This window comes from Heterodontus francisci, chromosome 12, assembly GCF_036365525.1.
Source record: "Heterodontus francisci isolate sHetFra1 chromosome 12, sHetFra1.hap1, whole genome shotgun sequence".
Lineage (NCBI taxonomy): Eukaryota > Metazoa > Chordata > Chondrichthyes > Heterodontiformes > Heterodontidae > Heterodontus > Heterodontus francisci.
Window position 1 is genome coordinate 109,704,215 of NC_090382.1, and position 19,394 is coordinate 109,723,608.

Sequence of the window (19,394 nt, forward strand, 5' to 3'; positions counted from 1 at the left end):
TACGGTGCTACTATATACAATACCCTTATTGGCTACCTTGCCGAAGATGCCATTCCATTCTGACCCCGATGGTTTCTTGAAGCCATTTTATCTCCCACTATTTGCCTGGTGGTAAGTTGGATTTTTAGCAGAAACTTAACACAGAATCAGTGTCATTGTGCCGTCACTCGCTCTCCTGAGTGCTCACAATGGAACAATGCAATGGCAACATCCCCAGAACAGCAGTCACCAGGGGAATGCAGGCATTACAGGTTAAACTGCAACAGATTTCATTCAGACTTAAAGGCATTGCGAATGGTTGCCGTTTTCCGGCTGTATTAACACTGTGTGCCTAATTTTGTTTGAAGCAAAAGTAGAAAAAACGGAAGCATTTCAGCAAAATAAATTGACATGTGACGGCTTTGGAGCTTTTAAAATCGTGTAAATACACCAAAACCTATAGGTTGACTTGTTATTATTGTATTTTGACATTAAGTTGCATCTGTGAAACTTCCCTTGCGATGACCTGCAGAGTTATCCATGATACGCATGCGCGGACTTTTGAACGGAGGGGCGGAGCTTCCATGACGAGCTTCTGCGTGGGCGGGGGCCTCGGATACTGCCTTGGACGGGCGGGGTTTCCGTGATTGACGTCTGTGGGCGGGGTTTCAGTAATTGAAGTTGCATGTGGGCGGTTCTTGGGACGGAGTTCTGTGATTGACGTTTGTGGGCGGGGTTTGAGGGTGGCTTGGCGGGAGCCGGTTGAGAATTACTTTCCCTTTCACAGGATGACAATTACTTTGCTTTTCACCGGCAGTCATGGCGGAGCTGGAGCTTGCCGTGGAGCAGCAAGCGGAACGGGTGCGCAAACTGACGGAGGCTAAAGCCCCTCAGGACCAGGTCAGTGACATGGTTACAGGAGCAGTGGGAAACTCCATTTCCAAATAGTTTAAAATAAAGGCTCCTGTGGCCTGTGAAGCCGCGGGCTCGAGTGGCGGCAGCAGCCGGGAATCATGGCCTCAGCCCCGTGGAGGGAGCGGGTGGAGGCTGAGGATTGAGATCTGTTGCCATGGAGACTGAGGTGGTGCTCTGCCAGACCGTTAGGCCGCAGGTCTGATCCGCGGCCTGTGCTGAGGGAGCCGACCCCCACAGGGGAGCTGCAGCTCGGCTCTAGGGCGTGCAGGTCAGCGTGTGGACCTGGCCAGTCAGTGCCGCTGGCAAGGGCTGTGATTCCTCCATGGTTGAATTGCCCGCTGAGAATCACTCATCTTCTGCCTTCCCCACCCATAGGCAGGTAGCTCACTGTCTCGGCTCACATACCATGAGTGGCCGCTTGAACAAGCTGTTGGACACCCCAGTGCCCCTGAAACTCTGGGGCTAGGTGAGAATCCTGGAGGAAGTGTCCAGACTTTACAAAGAACAAAGAACAGCACAGTAACAGGCCATTCGGCCCTCCAAGCCTGCGCCGATCTTGATGCCTGTCTAAACTAACACCTTCTGCACTTCCGGGGCCCATATCCCTCTATTCCCTTCCTATTCATAGATTTGTCAAGATGTCTCTTAAACGTCGCTATCGTATCTGCTTCCACCACCTCCCCTGGGAGCAAGTTCCAGGCACTCACCACCCTCTGTGTAAATAACTTTTGTCAGTTGCAGCAAACATTGTTAGTATAATCAATGAAACTATTTCACTTAATTAAATCTAAATTTGCCTGATTAATTCACGTTTGTACAATTGACTGGACTTAAACTGTAACAATACTGACTCTACATTACTGTACTATAATTTGTGTGTGTTGGGGATTTGTATCAATTAGAGTTCTACATAAACAGATTTCACTCCATGTTGGCTCAGAGTGGACACAAATGAGATAAGAGAAAGGAAGAGTTGCATCATGAAGTGTAGCTGGCACTGCAGAGCTGCTTCCTGAAATTAAATTTAAAGTTACAATCTGCATATGCAGCAGTAAACTCCCTCATCTCCTGCGTTCTGTCATTTTTATGTTTTCCAATGAAATAGGAACAAGGATAGACGATTCAATCCCTCGGGACTGTTCTGCCATTCATTCAGCAGCTCATCTCCTTATTTTCCTATCTTTGCTCCACATTTCTTGATACCTTTACTTAATAAAAATCTGTGAAGTTCAGTCTAGAAAGCTCCGATTGACCCCCAGCATCCACGGCCTTTTGAGTGAGAGTTCTAGATTTATTTATGTTCTTATGTTTCACTATCCTTTGTGTAGAAAAAATACATCTTGATTTTACTCCTGAATGTTTAGCTCTTTTAAGATGATACCCTCTTATTCCACATTCCTCCTCTGTCGCTATCCTATTGGATGATACAAGTCAAGCTTCTACAACGTATCTTCATAACTTAAGCCCTGAGTATCATTCTGGTAAATCTGTACTGCACCCTTTCTAAGGCAAGTACGTCCTTCCTGAGGCGTGGTGTCCAATATTGAATGCAGTACTGCAGATGGAGGTTGATTAAGGCCCTGCTGAAATGAACTGTAGCTTCTGTACTCTGTATTCTTATCCGCTGAGGTTAAGGCCACATTTTGTTAGCGTTTTTGAATACTTGGAATAAATTTGACCTTTTGACAGATTAATGCTACTGGCATGCAGTGAGCTGTTCAGTCTGAGTTGGTACATCATTCTTGTTCTATAAATAATTGTTTGATATTTATAACTAATCTAAATTGCCATCCGCGTCCATTAACTCCATCTCGGAGTGTTCTTTATCTCTCATATACGCCCTATTCATTTTCCATTACCCCTCTCCCTGCACTTTCAGGAAATAAAATTTAAAACAAACCGAATAAAAATCACGATTGCAGACTAGTTTTTTAAATACTTTACTTTGTTCTTGAACTGTTAATGGGAGGAGAGGAAGTAATTAATGGGGAGGTGGCTACTGATCGGACATGGGTAGCATTTTCTTCTGCATTTTGGTTCATTGAAGCTGCCTGTGGTTTCAGTGGACAGAAAGTTTATGTGCTGAAGCTGGACTTTGCGGCTGGGTCTTGGCTTAAGCAAGATATGAAAGAAAAGGATTGAAACCCCGTTGTGTTAAACAGCGGATTGACACTTAACTAATTTGTGTTCTTGTTAGTAGTAAATGCTTCAAACAAAGTTTCACTTCTGCCCACCAAGTCTGAAATTGGCTTTAATTCATTAAATTTGCATTATAAATGGATAAATCCTAGTGGATAAGAATATATCAAAGGTGGTATATTCATCAGGTTTACAGTTGAAGTGGAAGCGACTTAAGCTGAATTGGAACACAGATGTGTTAATTCTGCAGGACTATATTCATTTTGGATCAGCCCTCTCAAAACTTAGTAACAACTTATTTTTTATTTAAAAGCCATTAAAGCTGATGAAACTTCCATTGCAGCCAGAATGTGAATGAAATGAAATTGCAATATTTTTATTGCCCAAATTTCATCCTGATACCGTTTATTGAAAGGGTGGCGCTGTATAACTGGATGATGCAATGCAGACTGAAATTGCCTCAGGTACAACTACAAGGGAAACCACCACAGGAGCGTTTCGTTGATCACGCTTTTAAAATTTGTTCTACTTCATGTTGAGTTAAGTTTAAGCATTTATTTGGAGCAGGAAACTCCCAGATGAGCACAAAACAGCAGCTGCAGGATTAATATCATCCTCAGCCTAGATGCTGTTAAGATTGATCAGATTGCTTCATTGCAAGTTGCAGTTGTATTCTTGTAAACATTAAAACACATTAAAACTCAAAACTCTATCCAGGATCCAGAATCGGAATTCAACGCAAACCTGACAGGCTGTCCTGCAGAATCCCAGTAAAGTTCCACCCAGCATTACCCACATTTTTAAGCTGAGTTGATTGCCTTTTTAATTGCAGTTGTGTTATAACAGTCTGGCTAATGTAAAAGTCTGTATCCTTTGAACAGTTATAACTGGAGGACAATTTCTAAATTAGGAATAGATGCAGTTATTAGTATATAAGCAATTATGAAATTCTATAATGCAGGTTACCCTTGGACCTGTCTTCACCACTGAGATCTGTGTAGTGCTGATGGCCATTACAATGTCTGAAATGTATATGTGGGTCTATTGGTGAATTGCTGGCATCCTTGGGACAGTGTGAATGATGCGACATTGTCAATTACAGAGAAGATTTAAATATATATCGTTTGAGAAAAGTGAGAAAATGTGAACATAAGTTTCAGAGTCCACTCCACACTGAGTTTGTTCAGAAGTGATAGTGAAAGGAGAATTTATAAACTGTAACAAGACTGGAAGACCCTTGCCAAAAAATAAGGCGAAGGAAAATCAGATAAAGAACCGTAACAATTCAAAGAAATATGAAACCCCAGAGTGGGCGGGGCACTTGTATTACAGTACAAGTATCTGCAAACAATACAACAGTTAATCGTAAGATACAGTTGGAATATTTATAAATTGAAATTAATTGATTGTATCCCGCCACCAAGCCATCAAAATATCAACTTGATGATGGTTGTAAAGTTTTAGTTCTGCAGTTATAGAAATAGCAGCTATATACTTAATCTGCGTTTGCTGGCGACGCAATCAGTAGGTGGCGCAGTACTTACACATGCGCAAATGCAGGCTGTTCAACTGGAACATCAGTGTCTGATGTTCAGGCAGCTGCCAGGATTAAAGATGGCGCTGCTCAATTTATCACAGGAAATGCTTATGGCGAGGTCCTTCTAGCAAACAAACCTTACATTAAGTTGGATGGAAGCCCAGTAATATACTATGTAGTTATAGGCTACTCACTGTAATCCTCAAATCCATTTAATATTCCAGTAATCCTATTAAATACAAAAGGAATTTTATGATTGAATTTCCATTGGAAGATGGTGAATAGGCACCCCGATCGATGGAAAATAAAATTGGGCAGAGTATAAAATGTGCTGCCAATTGGTTATTGTGATTTGTTTATATGACTGACCAGGACCGATTTCAGCTGAACGCAGCTACTAGCTCCCACCCCACTGGCCGCTCTCCCCCCTCGGCAACTCGCTTTCTCCCCCTCCTGCCCACTGGCCGTTTCCTCCCCTCAGCCGCTTGCTCCAGACCTCACTACTCCCCGCCCCCCACTTCCCTGGAGCACATTACATTCTTGTGCACTGAACTTGAAACCAAAAAGAAGAAATTTGGAACAATCGCTGTGAAATACTGGTCTGGATTTCTCTGCTACCAGATTTGATACTGTCACATGACTACACAGCTGATGTGCTCTCTGCCTAATGAACAGGTGTGTAACTTTTAGCGGGTGTATGTTTCAATATATTAAGAAAAACTTTTAGCTCGTCGATAAACAGCTCTAGCCATCATTTTAGTGTGTGGATGAACAACAACATAACTTGTATTTGTGTAGTGCCTTTCATATTTTTTATTTGTTCTTGGGATGTGAGTGTCACCGGCAAGGCCAGCATTAATTACTCTTGAGCAGGTGACGGTTTGTGTCGACATCTGAGTGGCTTGCTGGACCATGACAGAGGGCAGTTAAGAGTCACTATATTAGTGTGGATCTGGAGTCACATGTAGGCCAGACCAGGTAAGGATGGCAGATTTCCTCCCCTGAAAGGAATTAGTGAACCAAATGGGTTTTTACAAGAATCCGTTGGTTTCGTGCTCATTATTAATGAGACTCGTGTTTTATTCCAGATTTATCAATTAATTGAATTTAAATTCCCCCAGCTGCCATGGTGGGATTTGAACTCATGTCTCTGGAGCATTAGTCTGGGCCTTTGACTTACTATCCCTGTAAAATTGCCATTGGCTCCCGACTGTAATAATTTGTCCCAAGGTGCTTCACAGGAGTGTTCTTGATCAAAATTTGACACACAGGTTCGTCTGAATTAGGAGCAGGAGTGTAGGCTATTCAATCAGATCGTGGCTGATCTGCCCCAGACCTCAACTCTTCTTTCGTGCCAGAACCTCATAACCCTCAACGCTCCGATATTTCAAAAATCTTTCTACCTCCTCTTTAAATACTTTCAGTGATCTAGCCTCCACAACCCTCTGGGGTAGAGAATTCCAGACATTCACTACCCCCGAGAGAAGAAATTTCTTTGCATCTCTGTTTTAAATGAGTATCCCCTTATTCTGTAACAATGTCCCCTACTTCGAGGTTCCCCCACCAGTGGAAATGTCATCTCAACATCTACCCTGTCAAGCCCCCTCAGAATCTTGTACATTTCAGTAAGATCACCCCTCATTCTTCTAATCTCTAATTAGCCGGATGCATGTTTCCCGCCTTGACGTCCTGGCTGTTCAGTTTTTGAAGCTTTTCCCTCCCTGACCAAAAGACAGCACTGTGTCCAACCTGAGCCCGAATACTGGACCCGGAGGAGAGACCCGACCCGAACCGAACCCAACACGCCTTTGGACTGCTCGGGTTCGGGTCGGGTAGCCATGCTGTACTCACCGACACCCTGTACAGTTGAAACAAGACTTCCCTATTCTTAAACTCCAACCCCCTAGCAAATTCTATTTGTCTTAATTACTTGCTGCACCTGCATGTTAACTTTCTGTGTTTCATGCACAAGAACACCCAGCTCCCTCTGTGCTGCACTTCTTTTGAAGTCTCTTTCCATTTAACTAATAGGCTGCCTTTTGATTCTTCTGACCAAAGTGCATGACCTCACACTGTCCTACGTTAAACTCCATCTGCCAGATTTTTGCCCACTGACTCAACCTATCTGTATCCCCTTGCAGATTCCTTATGTCCTCATCACAACAGGCCTTCACACCTATTTTTGTATGGTCAGAAAAGCCACATAAGGTGGCCAAAAGCATGGTCAAAGAGGTAGCTTTTAAGGAGCATCTTAAAGAAGGAAAGAGAGGTGGAGACAATTAGAAAGAGAATTCCAAAGCTTAGGACCCAGGCAGCTGAAGGCATGATCAACAATGGTGGAAGATGCTCAAGAGGCCAGAATTAGGTGAGCACAGATAATTGGAGGAGATTACAGAAAATGATAAGAACATAAAATGCAGCGACCAGAAATTGCAGTCCAAGAGCCAACCTTGTAGATTTTAACATTTGCTGTAACTTTACAAAAAATTCCTCCATTGAGTGTACCTGTCATCTGATAAAGCCATCTGTTGATGGCTTCTGCAGGGAAGTCTATGGCCTTGGATATTTGCCTTCTCAGTTGAAGGAAAACCTGAATGGAGGTAGAAAGGCAGAGGGAGACTGCTGGCAGCTCCAGGGAGCTCGATATTCAATAGGCCAGCCCGTTTTCTTCCCTCGAAGCAATTCATTCAACATGCTAAGTAAAATGTTATGGATCATCAAGATCCATGTCCTTGAATGTTGCCAAAACTTGTATCAACCCACACCTGGTCAGCCAAACGTTCCACCCCTCATGTATGTTGAAGGCGAGGTTCTGGAATATGTTGAGCACTTCCCATACCTTGGCAGCCACCTCTCTAAAGGCCACCCTGGACGAGGAGATCCAACACTGGATCAGCTGCGCCTTCTACAAATTACAACAGCAAGTGTTTGACAACAAAGACCTCCAAGTCAACAGATGTCCTATTGTATAGAACAGTTGTCATCACCACCGTCCTGGACTGCAGTGAGACTTGTACTGTGCATCAGCGACACATAAGAGCTTTAGCGAAATTCCATCAGCAATGCCTCTGGGTTCAATGGGGAGGTGATCGAACAAACGCCATTGTTCTTCTTCAAACCAGCTCCACAAGCATTCAGGCAAAACAGCAAAAATTTCTGAAACGTTAACTCTGCTTCTCTCTCCACAGATGCTGCCAGACCTGCTGAGTATTTCCAGCATTTCTTGTTTTTATTTCAGATTTCCAGCATCTGCAGTATTTTGCTTCAATTTTCCTGCCAAATGAACTTTGATGGACTGGACACTGTGTCCGGATGGCCGGAAACCATCTCCTGTCTGGAACAGCATCAAAAACAGCAAATGAGGAATGAGCACCCAGCTGACAGAAATTGAGCAATCGGGTGCAGTTGTAATGTCACTGGACTAGTAATCTAGAGGGCCAGGATAATGCCCTGGGTACATGGGTTCAAATCCCACCACAGCAGCTGGTGGAATTTAAATTCAATTAATTAACAAAATATTCAATTCATTAACATCTGGAATTGAAAGCTAATCTCAGTAACATGCCATGAAATTATCATCGATTGTTGTAAAAACCCATCTGGCTTACTAATGTCCTTTAGGGAAGCAAATCTGCTGTCCTAACCTGGTCTGGCCTACATGTGACTCTAGATGCACACAATGTGGTTGACTCTTAACTGCCCTTTGAAATGGCCGAGCAAGCCACTCAGTTCAAGGGCAATGAAAGATGGACAACAAATGCTGGCCTGCCAGGGATGCACACATCCCATGAAAGATTTTTTAAAAAATCACAAACCAGCGAGTACCGCAAAATGGGATAATCAAATCGCTTAAATAATTTCTTCACATTGCTGTCAGCTTCCATTTTCCTTCTTGTACAGGAGTGCAAAGGAAAGTCAAATTTTTAACAGAGTAGATTAAAACTTACGCAATTCAGTATGCACTTCATGGTCAAGTAGCCTAATAGCATTTGCTATTGAGGATCACTCTTGGGGAAGGTTTCTTGGCAACTACAAACTTTTTTTGTAATTTAGGGATAGTATTGGTTTTCAGTTGCTGGCATCAGTGAGACATGCTATCCTGAGTCCTGCAGATCTCAAAGCCATGTCTATTTTGAAATGTTGGCGACCTGCAGAGACACTAAATGTTTTGTGTGTGCGGTTTGGACTATCTTTTAACCGTGTTGTTCCACATGAGTGGAATTTGTGTTCCAGTTTACCGTGACTTTCATCAGTACTAGAAATACAAAAAACTGATGGTCTTGAGTGTAAGGACAGCTCTTGCATTCAGTAATATCAGTGCACTATTTTGGGTTCTGGAAATACTTAAACTGGAATAAGTAGTTTTCAAATGTCTACAATTTGCAAAATATTCCCCCAGCCAGGGAGAATCTGGATAAATTGTTGGTATTCCTGTCAAACTATAGCAAATTCTCAGCTTCCTATTTACAGACTTTAAATAAAAAAACTTGCATTTATATAATGCCTTTCACGACCTCAAGACATCCCAAAGCAAATGAAATACTTTTAAATGTAGTCACTGTTGTAACAGTATGAAACTTGGCAGCCAATTTGTGCATAGCAAGTTGCCCACAAACAGCAATGTGATAATGACCAGATAATCTGTTCTTGTGAGATTGATTGAGGACTAAATATTGGCCAGGACACTGAGGAGAATCCCCTGCTTATCTTTGAAATAGGGCCATGGAATCTTTTATCTTTTACCAGAGATAGTTGGCAGAGAGCAGATATTAATGAAATTGTACACTGGTTGAAATCAAGATTTTGTTCACTGTATTTTTACATTTTAAAAATTATTTTATTCAGATTTCAGAGGAATCAGCAAAGTTGGTGGAACTGAAAGCTCAGCTTACAACTACTGATGGGAAACAACAATTTGTACTCAAAACACCCAAGGTATGTTCAGTGTAATTGCAAGCAAGAGCTTCAGGAAGTGGTGGGTGCTCTGCTCCAGTGTTGTAGAAATTTCCCTGTTGATGTTGCAGGTTACTTTCAGTAGCCAGATGGACCTTAAAGCAACCGTGTTTATGTGCACAGAGGGAGCTGGAAACACTCCAGCTGACAAAAAGCCATGTTTATTTGCCATCTTTGCTTTCAATAGATGGCATTTGTATTGTGGCAGCAGTAGCATTGAGAGTTTTTCATTATGGTGGGTGTGATTTTTAAAATTCTTACTGCAGTGTCACACTGAGGAGGGTGCTTTATTCGGTCTCTTATGCAAGCGTTCAATTTTACAGGGAACCAGAGACTATAACCCGAAGCAAATGGCTATCCGTGAGAAAGTCTTCACCACCATCACTGACTGCTTTAAACGGCATGGAGCTGAGACCATTGACACGCCAGTGTTTGAGCTCAAGGTAAGGCACTCAGTGGGGCTATGCAACACCTGAACATTTTTCTGTTTTGACTGGGGCAGTGTGGGTGGTTCTCTGATAGATCAGTGCTGTCGTCGAGCTAATTTAGCATATTGGTATTTGTAGATCATGGGAAAAATTCATAACCGAACCAATAAACCTTAACATGTGATAGGCTTTTGTGGGATACTTCCACTGCATCACCTGAAATTACACACACTGTTATGACCAGCAGTACTGGATCCATAACCATCAGACATTTCCCCTACATCTCAATTTTTCTTCTATGTCCATATGTACAAAATCTATTCTGCCAAAGCAGTATTTATTGCACATGCCTAGTTGCCTGCATCAAGTTAAACCATGGAGAGTAGAACTGCAGTCTGCTATATGAAAGACTGGGTAGGCGTTGTAGGTTTCCTCCTGTGCACCAGTTGAAGTTTTGCAACAGTCTGGCAGTTCTCATGGTCACTTTTTTTTTAGCCCCCACAGACTTCTAACTTTAATTTCACAGCATTGCCATGGTACAATTTGAACTCATAACATCTGGGTACCATAACCACTAGGCTATCATTTCTCTGTACTGCTCGATGTTGCTTGCAAAGGAAGAGGATGTAATGTGTTTGTCTTGATATCATCAACGTTATGATTTATTGCAATCCTAATGCAACGCAACAGCAATCTTACTGAGTCCTTGCAGTGCATTGCATGCTTATTTTTCCTTTGCCCTACTCCAGTGACGACTGGTTAATCAATCTACATGGGCTTGAATGAAATTCTTGTTAGTTTAGCTAACAAAGCACATTATGCAACATGATTAACGTATGCCTGGGATGTTCTATCGCTGCTGCCTGTTAAGGGGCAGTTGAGAGTACCTCTTTCTTTCTGCCAACCCATATGTTGTGCTTTGGCCAGTGGGCTCCAGGTATGTAACAAATAACTGGGAGTGTTCAGACAATTCATGCTATTGGCTGTTATGGCTTTAATTATAAAGGATTGAATTACTATCACCGAGCCTGAAGTTGACATGTGACAGTTTAAACTTTATTGGCCACAATTCCTACTGATCTCGTGATCTGCCCTGAAAACATTTGCAGGTAATTGGGTACATAGCTAGCAGGGAGTGTGAATAGTAGAAGTTGTACTTTCATTGCTGCACATTGGTTGAAAATGCAGCAAAAGGGAATATTTATTGTGGAGTAAATGTCACATTAATTCTTAGTTCAACCACAAGATCCCTATAATTTATTCATGAAAATATATTTTTCAATTATCTTTTGTTGAATCACAGTATATCTCTGTTCTTCAGGAAACCCTGATGGGAAAATATGGCGAAGACTCAAAACTTATCTATGACTTAAAGGACCAGGGTGGTGAGCTGTTGTCATTGCGTTATGACCTAACAGTATCCTTGATCTGCCTGTGTACTAAGTTCAACAGTAAGATAAAAGTGGACGATCCTTGAATTATTGCACTGTCTGGGTGAGCAGGGCAGACTGGGTTCAGGAGACTAGATAATGCGGTGGATTTACCTCACTGCTTTTCGTCTCTGGGAGCTGTGTTCAAATTCAGCGAAGACTAATGGGATGAAAGTCTTCTCTTTCCACTGAGCGAAGTGATTGAGTTTGAGGGTATTTCAATTGAGTTCAGAATCAGTGTGGGCCCACAGTACAAAACTGCCCCTTAATTAGGTGCCTCCACTTGGAGGTCATGGGATCATTGGTGAGGGAAATGGAAAATTGTCACATTGGTGCAGTGATGGTTGTTTTGAATTTGGGGCCTGTACACATTTTTCGGGGCTTGATGCTGATACTGAGTTTTTGAAATGGAAAGTATCGTTTACCAGCACATTTCCCCCCGCCCCCAGAACTTGAGCACAAAGCTCGTGTTTTTTAACAAAATGCACTTGGGAGCAAATGATTGCACTTGGTTAGAGAGCAACAGATGAATATTTGTTAATGTACGGAAACTTGTTTGTTCAAGTTTTAATTGAATCAGATTTTTAAAGTGCCAAGTTCAAGAACAGCTTTGGTATTTGTCGAAGTTCGAAATAGAGTTCTTTCCCCTGGTGCCTGAAATGGCTGATATTCTTGCTTTGTCCACCACGTGGTTTTATCAATCACTGGCAAACTTTGGTTTTGCAAAAGGAAAGGAAAATGAGAACGGAGTGTGATTTAGATAACTGGAATGAGAGAAAATGAGGACTGGGTGCCAGTTAAAAATCTATTAAGCAACTTAATTAGAAGGAGTTTGCTTACTGTGTGCAACTAAACTTAACTTAAGCCCTTGTCTGATATACATAGTGCAACCAGTCTGGTTCAAGGTGCACTGTTTTAAACATTTATAATGCCAATGTTTGCTCATTGCCCAGCATGAAGTTACACTGTCTGCTTTGATATGCAGCCACGTGTCCAGAAAGGTAGCAGACATGATATCCAACCTGTGCTGAGTAAGTAGGCGCAGTCGTGAGGACATTACAAGTTGACTTTGATGTCTGAGAGGAGAAACATTTGTTTCGACCTCAGTAAAGACCCCAACTATAAAATAAAAGACTTGAACTCTCTCTCTCTCTCTGTCTGTCTAAGTTGTGCTGCTGAGTCTGACCTGAGCAAAACCACCGGGACTTTCCTTTGTTTCCAGGTGTTAAAAATTGCAACTCAACAACATTTTAGAGCCCCTGGCTTCCTATTTACAATCAGAGGGTCTGAGCGAAATCCATCGTCCTTTAGGGGTTATAACCTTGTACCCTGCTTTCAAAAGGTTCTTTGATCTGGGTTCCTTGTTCCCATGGTAACCAAGAGCCAGGCTTGTCACTGGGCAGATTTTGTATGAGGTCACATGTTTCCTCCAAATGTTCATTTACACTGCATTAAAGATGACAGTTTTTAAAACATACTACGAAGTCCAGTTGTTATAACACAATTGCAAAGGCTCCAATACCTGACTGCTATCCAATTATCCCTGCTCGGAAGTTTGTGTATGTACTTGTTAGGTAAGCAGATGGGCACTGTTGAATAACCTTCCAACTTTGGCTTGTCAAAGCTCAAAATGAGGGCGAGTCAGTTGGGTGACATATTGGAAGACAGCTGGCAACAAAGGAACCATATTCTGTCACATGTCGCCATCTTCATGAAAGGAGAACAGGGGGATATTTAAAGGGAAGGATTTTAAAATGGAGGCGTGACATAAAGTAATGATTTCAATTCAGTGACCAACGTAAAAATTATAACATTTCAAGTAGAGCTGTGCAGCCAGTTCTGTCGTCATTACAGTATTTGTCCTTGACCTCGTTTTCTCAGGTTCCTTTTGCCCGTTACTTAGCTATGAATAAAATGACCAATATCAAGAGATATCACATTGCAAAGGTATACCGAAGAGACAATCCAGCCATGACCCGGGGCCGTTACAGAGAGTTCTATCAGTGTGTGAGTATTTGTTGAACTGATGTTTTTGAGGAGCATTCTAGTTGGGATTCATTAACTTTGCAGGAATGGAATAGTTTTGGAATAGCGAAGTATCAATGACCATATCAAGAAATCCACAAATAGCAAACACACATTGTGCAGAAAGCTACACTGTAAAAAAAAAAAATAAAATAAAATAAAATAAAAAAAATTATCCAGTATATAAGCTGATGTAGAACTCATATTTTACAATGCTGCTTTACTCCCTTTGTTGTCAATGATTTACTGATTTATACATAGGTTTTCAAACTGGAGGGATTCTACAACGGGAACCCAAGTAATCCACCAGGGCATTGGTTTCTCTATATTTGATAACTTCCTAGCATTTTGTTTGCTGTTTATAAATAAAAATGTTTTCTGAAGTGATTTACATTGTCCATTGAGACTATCTTGTGGAATCTAGGACTGGGGCTTTCTGGTCATGAATAGGGGTGTTGGAAGGTATCGTCAACAGGGCACTTGTTTAGCAATAAACCTGCTCACTGTCATTCAGTTTGGGTTCTGCCAAGGCCAGTCAGGTACTGACCTTGGTTCAAACATGGACAAAAGAGCTGAACCTGATGTGAGGTGAGAGTGACTGCCCTTGACATCAAGCAAGCATTTGACCGAGTATGGCATCAAGGAACCTGAGCAAAACTGAAGTCAATGGGAATCTTGGGGGGGGGGGGGGGGGGAAAGGTCTCCACTGGTTGGAGTCATACCTAGCGCAAAGGAAGATGGTTGTGGTTGTTGGAGGTCAATCATCTCAACCCCAGGACATGACTGCAGGAGTTCCTCAGATACTAAAGCAGTCTGTGTAGAAATGCAGCAAGACTTGCAGCGTAACATTGATGCCACTCAAATGCCAGGCAATGACCACCTCCAACAAGAGACAATCTAACCATTTCTTCTTGACATTCAATGGCATTCCAATTGCTGAATCCTCCGCTATCAACATCGTGAGGGTTCCCATTGACCAGAAACTGAACTGGAATAGCCATATAAATACTGTGGCTACAAGAGCAGGTCAGAGGCTGGGAATCCTGTTTTGAGTAACTCCCCAAAGCCTGTGCACCATCTATAAGGCATAAGTCAGGAGCGTGATTGAATACTCTTTCCTTGCCTGGATGGGTGCATCTCCAACAACACTCAAGAAGCTCGATCCAGGACAAAGCAGCTCGCTTGATTGGCACCCCATCCACAAACATTCACTCCCTCCATCACCGATACACAGTGGCAGTTGTGTGTACCATCTAAAAGAAGCATTACAGCAACACACCAAGGCTCCTTAGACAGCACCTTTCAAACCTGCCATGTCTACCACCTAGAAAGACAAGGGCAACAGATGTATGGGAACACCACCAGCTGCAAGGTCCCCTTCAAGCCACACACCATCCTGACTTGGAACTATATCACTGTTCCTTCACTGTCGCTGAGTCAAAATTCTGGAACTCCCTTCCGAGCAGCACTGTGGGTGTACCTACCCCACATTGCCTGCAGCAGCTCAAGAAGGCAGCTCACCACCAACATCTCAAGGGCAATTAGGGATGGGCAATAAATGCTGTCCTAGCCAGCGATGCCCACAACCCAGGAACAAATTAAAAGAAAAGGTCCCAGAAACACGTCCGTAATGACAGGGAGTCTTTGGGAGTGATTCAGTATTGGAAGGGGTTCTGAAAGTGACTCAAAATTCAAAAGGCTGTTGTTTTTGGAAAACTGTTGAGAGAATAAATTGAAGTTCATAACTGCAATCTTTATCTGCTGATTTTGCTTCAATATAAATCTGTATATTTCAATTAAAAACCTTTTGTAGTAAACTGTGTAGTTCGTCAAGTTGTTTGTGTTTGTTGCCTATTGGAAAGACTGAGGGTATCCCACACGAAGTAGATTGTTAATCCTAAGGTATGCTATCCCACTCAGTTCATGCATATGGTTCACTTTTGTTTTATGTAGCATGAGGAACCTGCTTTTTCAATTAGCATGAGTGAAGATGCTCCATTTAGACACTTAAATTATAGACCCAAGTCTGGCTACCTGTCGGATTTTCTCTTTAACTTATATTCAGTGTTGCAATGCAAAATGTATTTACGCTGCCAGTTCCAATTTTTAAATGTTTTATTTTAAACTGTTTATTTTCTCAGGATTTTGACATTGCTGGCCAGTATGATCCAATGATTCCTGATGCTGAATGCCTGAAAATTGTCCATGAAATTTTGAGCGAGCTGCAGTTGGGAGATTTTCAAATTAAGGTAAAACTGAGGAAATTTCAGTGAGATCAAAAGATTTTAAAGAGTGGAGGATGAAGATCAGGTTAAATGTTTGAGATACCACAGCAGGACAACACCATTTTAATTTAAATCTTTTCCCATTGAGAAACCCAGGGAGCAATGTGATGGATTATCACTATTGTCATGTCAGTATGTAGAGGCAGATATAAGTGAGACTAGCTGAATTTGTTCTCTACGAATGTAAAGCTGAGGAACTGGCAGACTTGGGATGGTTGCCATTAATGTTTTTTGTCCTTGACCTTCAGGCAGGTTTGCCAGGTAGACATCAGGTCAGGGGCCTGAACAACTGCATTGTGTGAATTAATTCCGTTTAGAACTGAGATTGTCTTGGGCAACTATAACCAATTAAAATAGCTTAAAACCAAATATACATTTTCTGTTTGCATAAAATTCACCGAGTTCCAGGCAAGGCAAAGACAAAATAGAAGAGTTAATCCCCTGCCAGTGAGTACTCAGCGAGAATTAAGTTTGAACTTGGAGGAAGAAGAGTGTGAGATGGAGGAATAATACTGAAAGCTTGTGCCAGCCAGAGTGAGAGAGAGATGGCGCCTTACTACATTCACTACTGAAGGAACAGAGTGTGGCTTCAAAGCTCGAGGCGGTTGAATGGACTCATTGGGCAGTTGTGCTGTCCTGAATGTGCTTTACTTGTTAAAATCATTGCAGATAAAGCAGATGACTCAATTTGGAGCTTGAAATGAACTCTCAGATGCTTTGTTGATACTTGTGTTCATAGGGGTGAAACAAAACTGGAGAGGACACTGGCAAAGTAGGGTTTGTGCAAGTGCTATGGGTAGGGGCAGAAATTTGAGTGGCTTCATTTTTTGGATTGTAGGGCACAATATGTTCGTTCAAAGAGGGTGTAGCTCATGAAAATAAAAACTTTCATCACAGAAGGGCTGAATGCATAAATCGTGGCTTCTTAGATCAGCACAGTGGCGCAGTGGGTAGCACCGCAGCCTCACAGCTCCAGCGACCCGGGTTCAATTCTGGGTACTGCCTGTGTGGAGTTTGCAAGTTCTCCCTGTGTCTGCGTGGGTTTCCTCCGGGTGCTCCGGTTTCCTCCCACATGCCAAAGACTTGCAGGTTGCTTGGTTAATTGGCCATTATAAATTGCCCCCAGTTTAGGTAGGGAAATATAGGTTCAGGTGGGGATGTGGTAGGAATATGGGATTAGTGTAGGATTAGTATAGATGGGTGGTTGATGGTCGGCACAGACTCGGTGGGCCGAAGGGCCTGTTTCAGTGCTGTATCTCTAAACTAAACTAAACTAATCAGGACTGCACCAAGGGTGAAATGAATAGGAGAATTGAGTATGAGAACTGATTGTTAGGTAATAGCAAGTTTGGGTTTGAAAGAGTGTAGATTGTAAGAGGATAGAAAGACTGAGCTGGATGAGATGTTCATGGTTTTAAGGCTCTTAGTGAAGAATCCGTTAAAATACAAAGATTGATCAATTGCTGATGCTGAGGAGGAATACAACTTTCAAAGCCCAGTGCTGAATGTGTTTTTGAAAGGTTTTGTTCTGCTGGCTTGTGGTTAATGAGTGAAAAGGAATGCTGTTTAGGTGACTCTCCACAGATGCTACCAGACCTGCTGAGTAGTTCCAGCATTTCTTGTTTTTATTTCAGATTTCCAGCATCTGCAGTAGTTTGCTTTTATTTTAGACATAGGGCTTGTGCTCCAAGGGGGCAAGATTTACATTAGGTGCCATGTCGCTGCTGACTTCAGAGCGGCTGGTTGAAATCATCTCTTGAAGTGGGCCCTGACAGCTCGGGAGATTTATAGTCCAAACTTGGTGTTAACTAGTCGCTATTTCCTGATTTTACATTTGTGGTTTTTTCCAAACTTGGCAGTACTCTGCTCTGTAGACCTTGCCTTTCACGTTGGTTTCTCAGTAAATTTGAACTGTGAAGATCCAGTTTTACACTAATTACAATGACTTGTTCTTAAGATTGGAGCTGTGTCTTGCAAAAAATCTGTTCTGATGCAAAGATTTTGTAATTATGTCCATTTGTCTGTATTCAGGTTAATGACAGGCGTGTCCTTGATGGGATGTTTGAAGTTTGTGGAGTCCCAACTGATAAATTTCGGACAATCTGTTCCTCGGTGGATAAAATGGATAAGGTTTGTGAACCAGACTTGTTACCCTTTTGTAGAGAATAGGTGGAAAACCTAGCCCATTGTTTATCACAGACTGTTCCTAGTCCTTGTACAAAGCCACTGCTTATGAGCTTTTGTTTTCAGGAGTTTCAAGTTGATAAAATAAACATAACTTTAAAACGGAAAATGCTGGACATACTCAGCAGGTCAGGCAGCATCTGTGGAGAGAAAAACATAGGATTAGCATTTCAATTCGATGACTTTTTGTCAGCCAGCCGTGTTTAGTTAACAAGCTCATCGAGGGTGGCTATAGTTGGCCTTGACGCCTCCTGGGTTATGCAAGTGAAAACCAGCCAGGGTTCCTATACATGCTGCTGATAACCCAGTAATATGCTGCTGGAAGCGCATGTGTGTGGACCTTGGGTGAGGAGAGGATCTGGCTCGGCTGTCCTGGCTCTCAGACTCCAATTCAATAGTCTGCCAGCACACAGTTAAAACTCTCAGATGATTTGGTACTTGTGCCATGGATCCACACTCCAGCAAAGGATCTATTGTAACTTCAAATAGGAGGAACAAAAATCAAACAAGTATGGTATATCACAACAGGACAGTTGTCAGCTTAACAGCACAATGTATTTGTAATATTCTAGTTATGACCAATTGAAACATAATGGAACAATATCAACAAAGCTAACTATGAAATTTTGATGCTACAATAAAACACGGCAACTCTTCATTCTGACAACAGATCAATTTGTAGAACAAGGTGGTAAAGTTCAGAGTGTATCTCCTTGTGGTAATGGGTATATGGGTCTGCTTTGCTTTGGCAGTGTTTGAGGTTTTTTTTTTGGTCTGAAACATTGGGCCTGATTTTAACTTTGTGCAAGTGGGTGGGTTTTGAATGAGTTAAAATCTTTTCCATTAGCTCTGTTTCTCTCTGCACAGATGCTACCTGACCTGAGTGTTTCCAGCATTTTCTGTTTTTCTTTAAGATTTCCAGCATCTGCAGTTTGCAAAAGTCTTTTCTTTCTGCTTAGGGCACAGACTTGTCTTTTAAAGCTGGTAATACTTAGTGTAGCCACCGGCAGTGTTCCCTCTAAGCTGCGCATGTGTGCAGCTGCTCAGAAGTTGTCCCCTTTAAGATACCGCACGTGCGTGGCCATGCAGAACTTATTAAATGTACCATGCATTGAATGAACAGACTGCACACAAACAAAGAAATTTCGAGGAGACGTTGGCTGCCAGTCTTTATTTTTGTAAGAATCGTGCTTTATCTCCATGATCTTTCTCTCCAAGACAGCAAAGGGCGAGATAGAGATTGTTCAGTTGCAGTTTGTTGAGGTGTCATTTCAAAATGCTTCCCAGTGGTGATGATGTTTAGAGACAGCCTCCTGAACTGTGACTGTCTGTTTATATGCTTGTGCTTCAGTAACAAGAATGAAGATAATTGAACAGCTATCCATCCCGGTTAAAATTTTTCCCAAGTTTTGTGAAAATGTGTTTTAACGCCACTGAAGGAGGTAAACATTTTCCCTCTGGGGTTCATATGATTTTTACACCAAAGTAGTTTGCAGGATTCATAGTTTTAGCATCATTT

The 19,394-nt window shown here is 42.1% G+C and overlaps 1 protein-coding gene across 1 annotated transcript in view; it reads left to right on the forward strand.

The window, feature by feature from the left end:
• Positions 1 to 721: 721 nt before the first annotated feature.
• LOC137376072 (histidine--tRNA ligase, cytoplasmic-like) overlaps positions 722 to 19,394 on the forward strand; it is a 28,567-nt gene continuing 9,894 nt past the window's right edge. Inside the window, exons 1-7 of the mRNA XM_068044085.1 lie at positions 722 to 879; positions 9,416 to 9,505; positions 9,847 to 9,966; positions 11,273 to 11,368; positions 13,263 to 13,388; positions 15,548 to 15,655; positions 17,723 to 17,821. Of these exons, the coding sequence (XP_067900186.1) occupies positions 799 to 879; positions 9,416 to 9,505; positions 9,847 to 9,966; positions 11,273 to 11,368; positions 13,263 to 13,388; positions 15,548 to 15,655; positions 17,723 to 17,821 (720 nt within the window). The 5' untranslated portion in view covers positions 722 to 798. The remainder of the gene's footprint in view (positions 880 to 9,415; positions 9,506 to 9,846; positions 9,967 to 11,272; positions 11,369 to 13,262; positions 13,389 to 15,547; positions 15,656 to 17,722; positions 17,822 to 19,394) is intronic.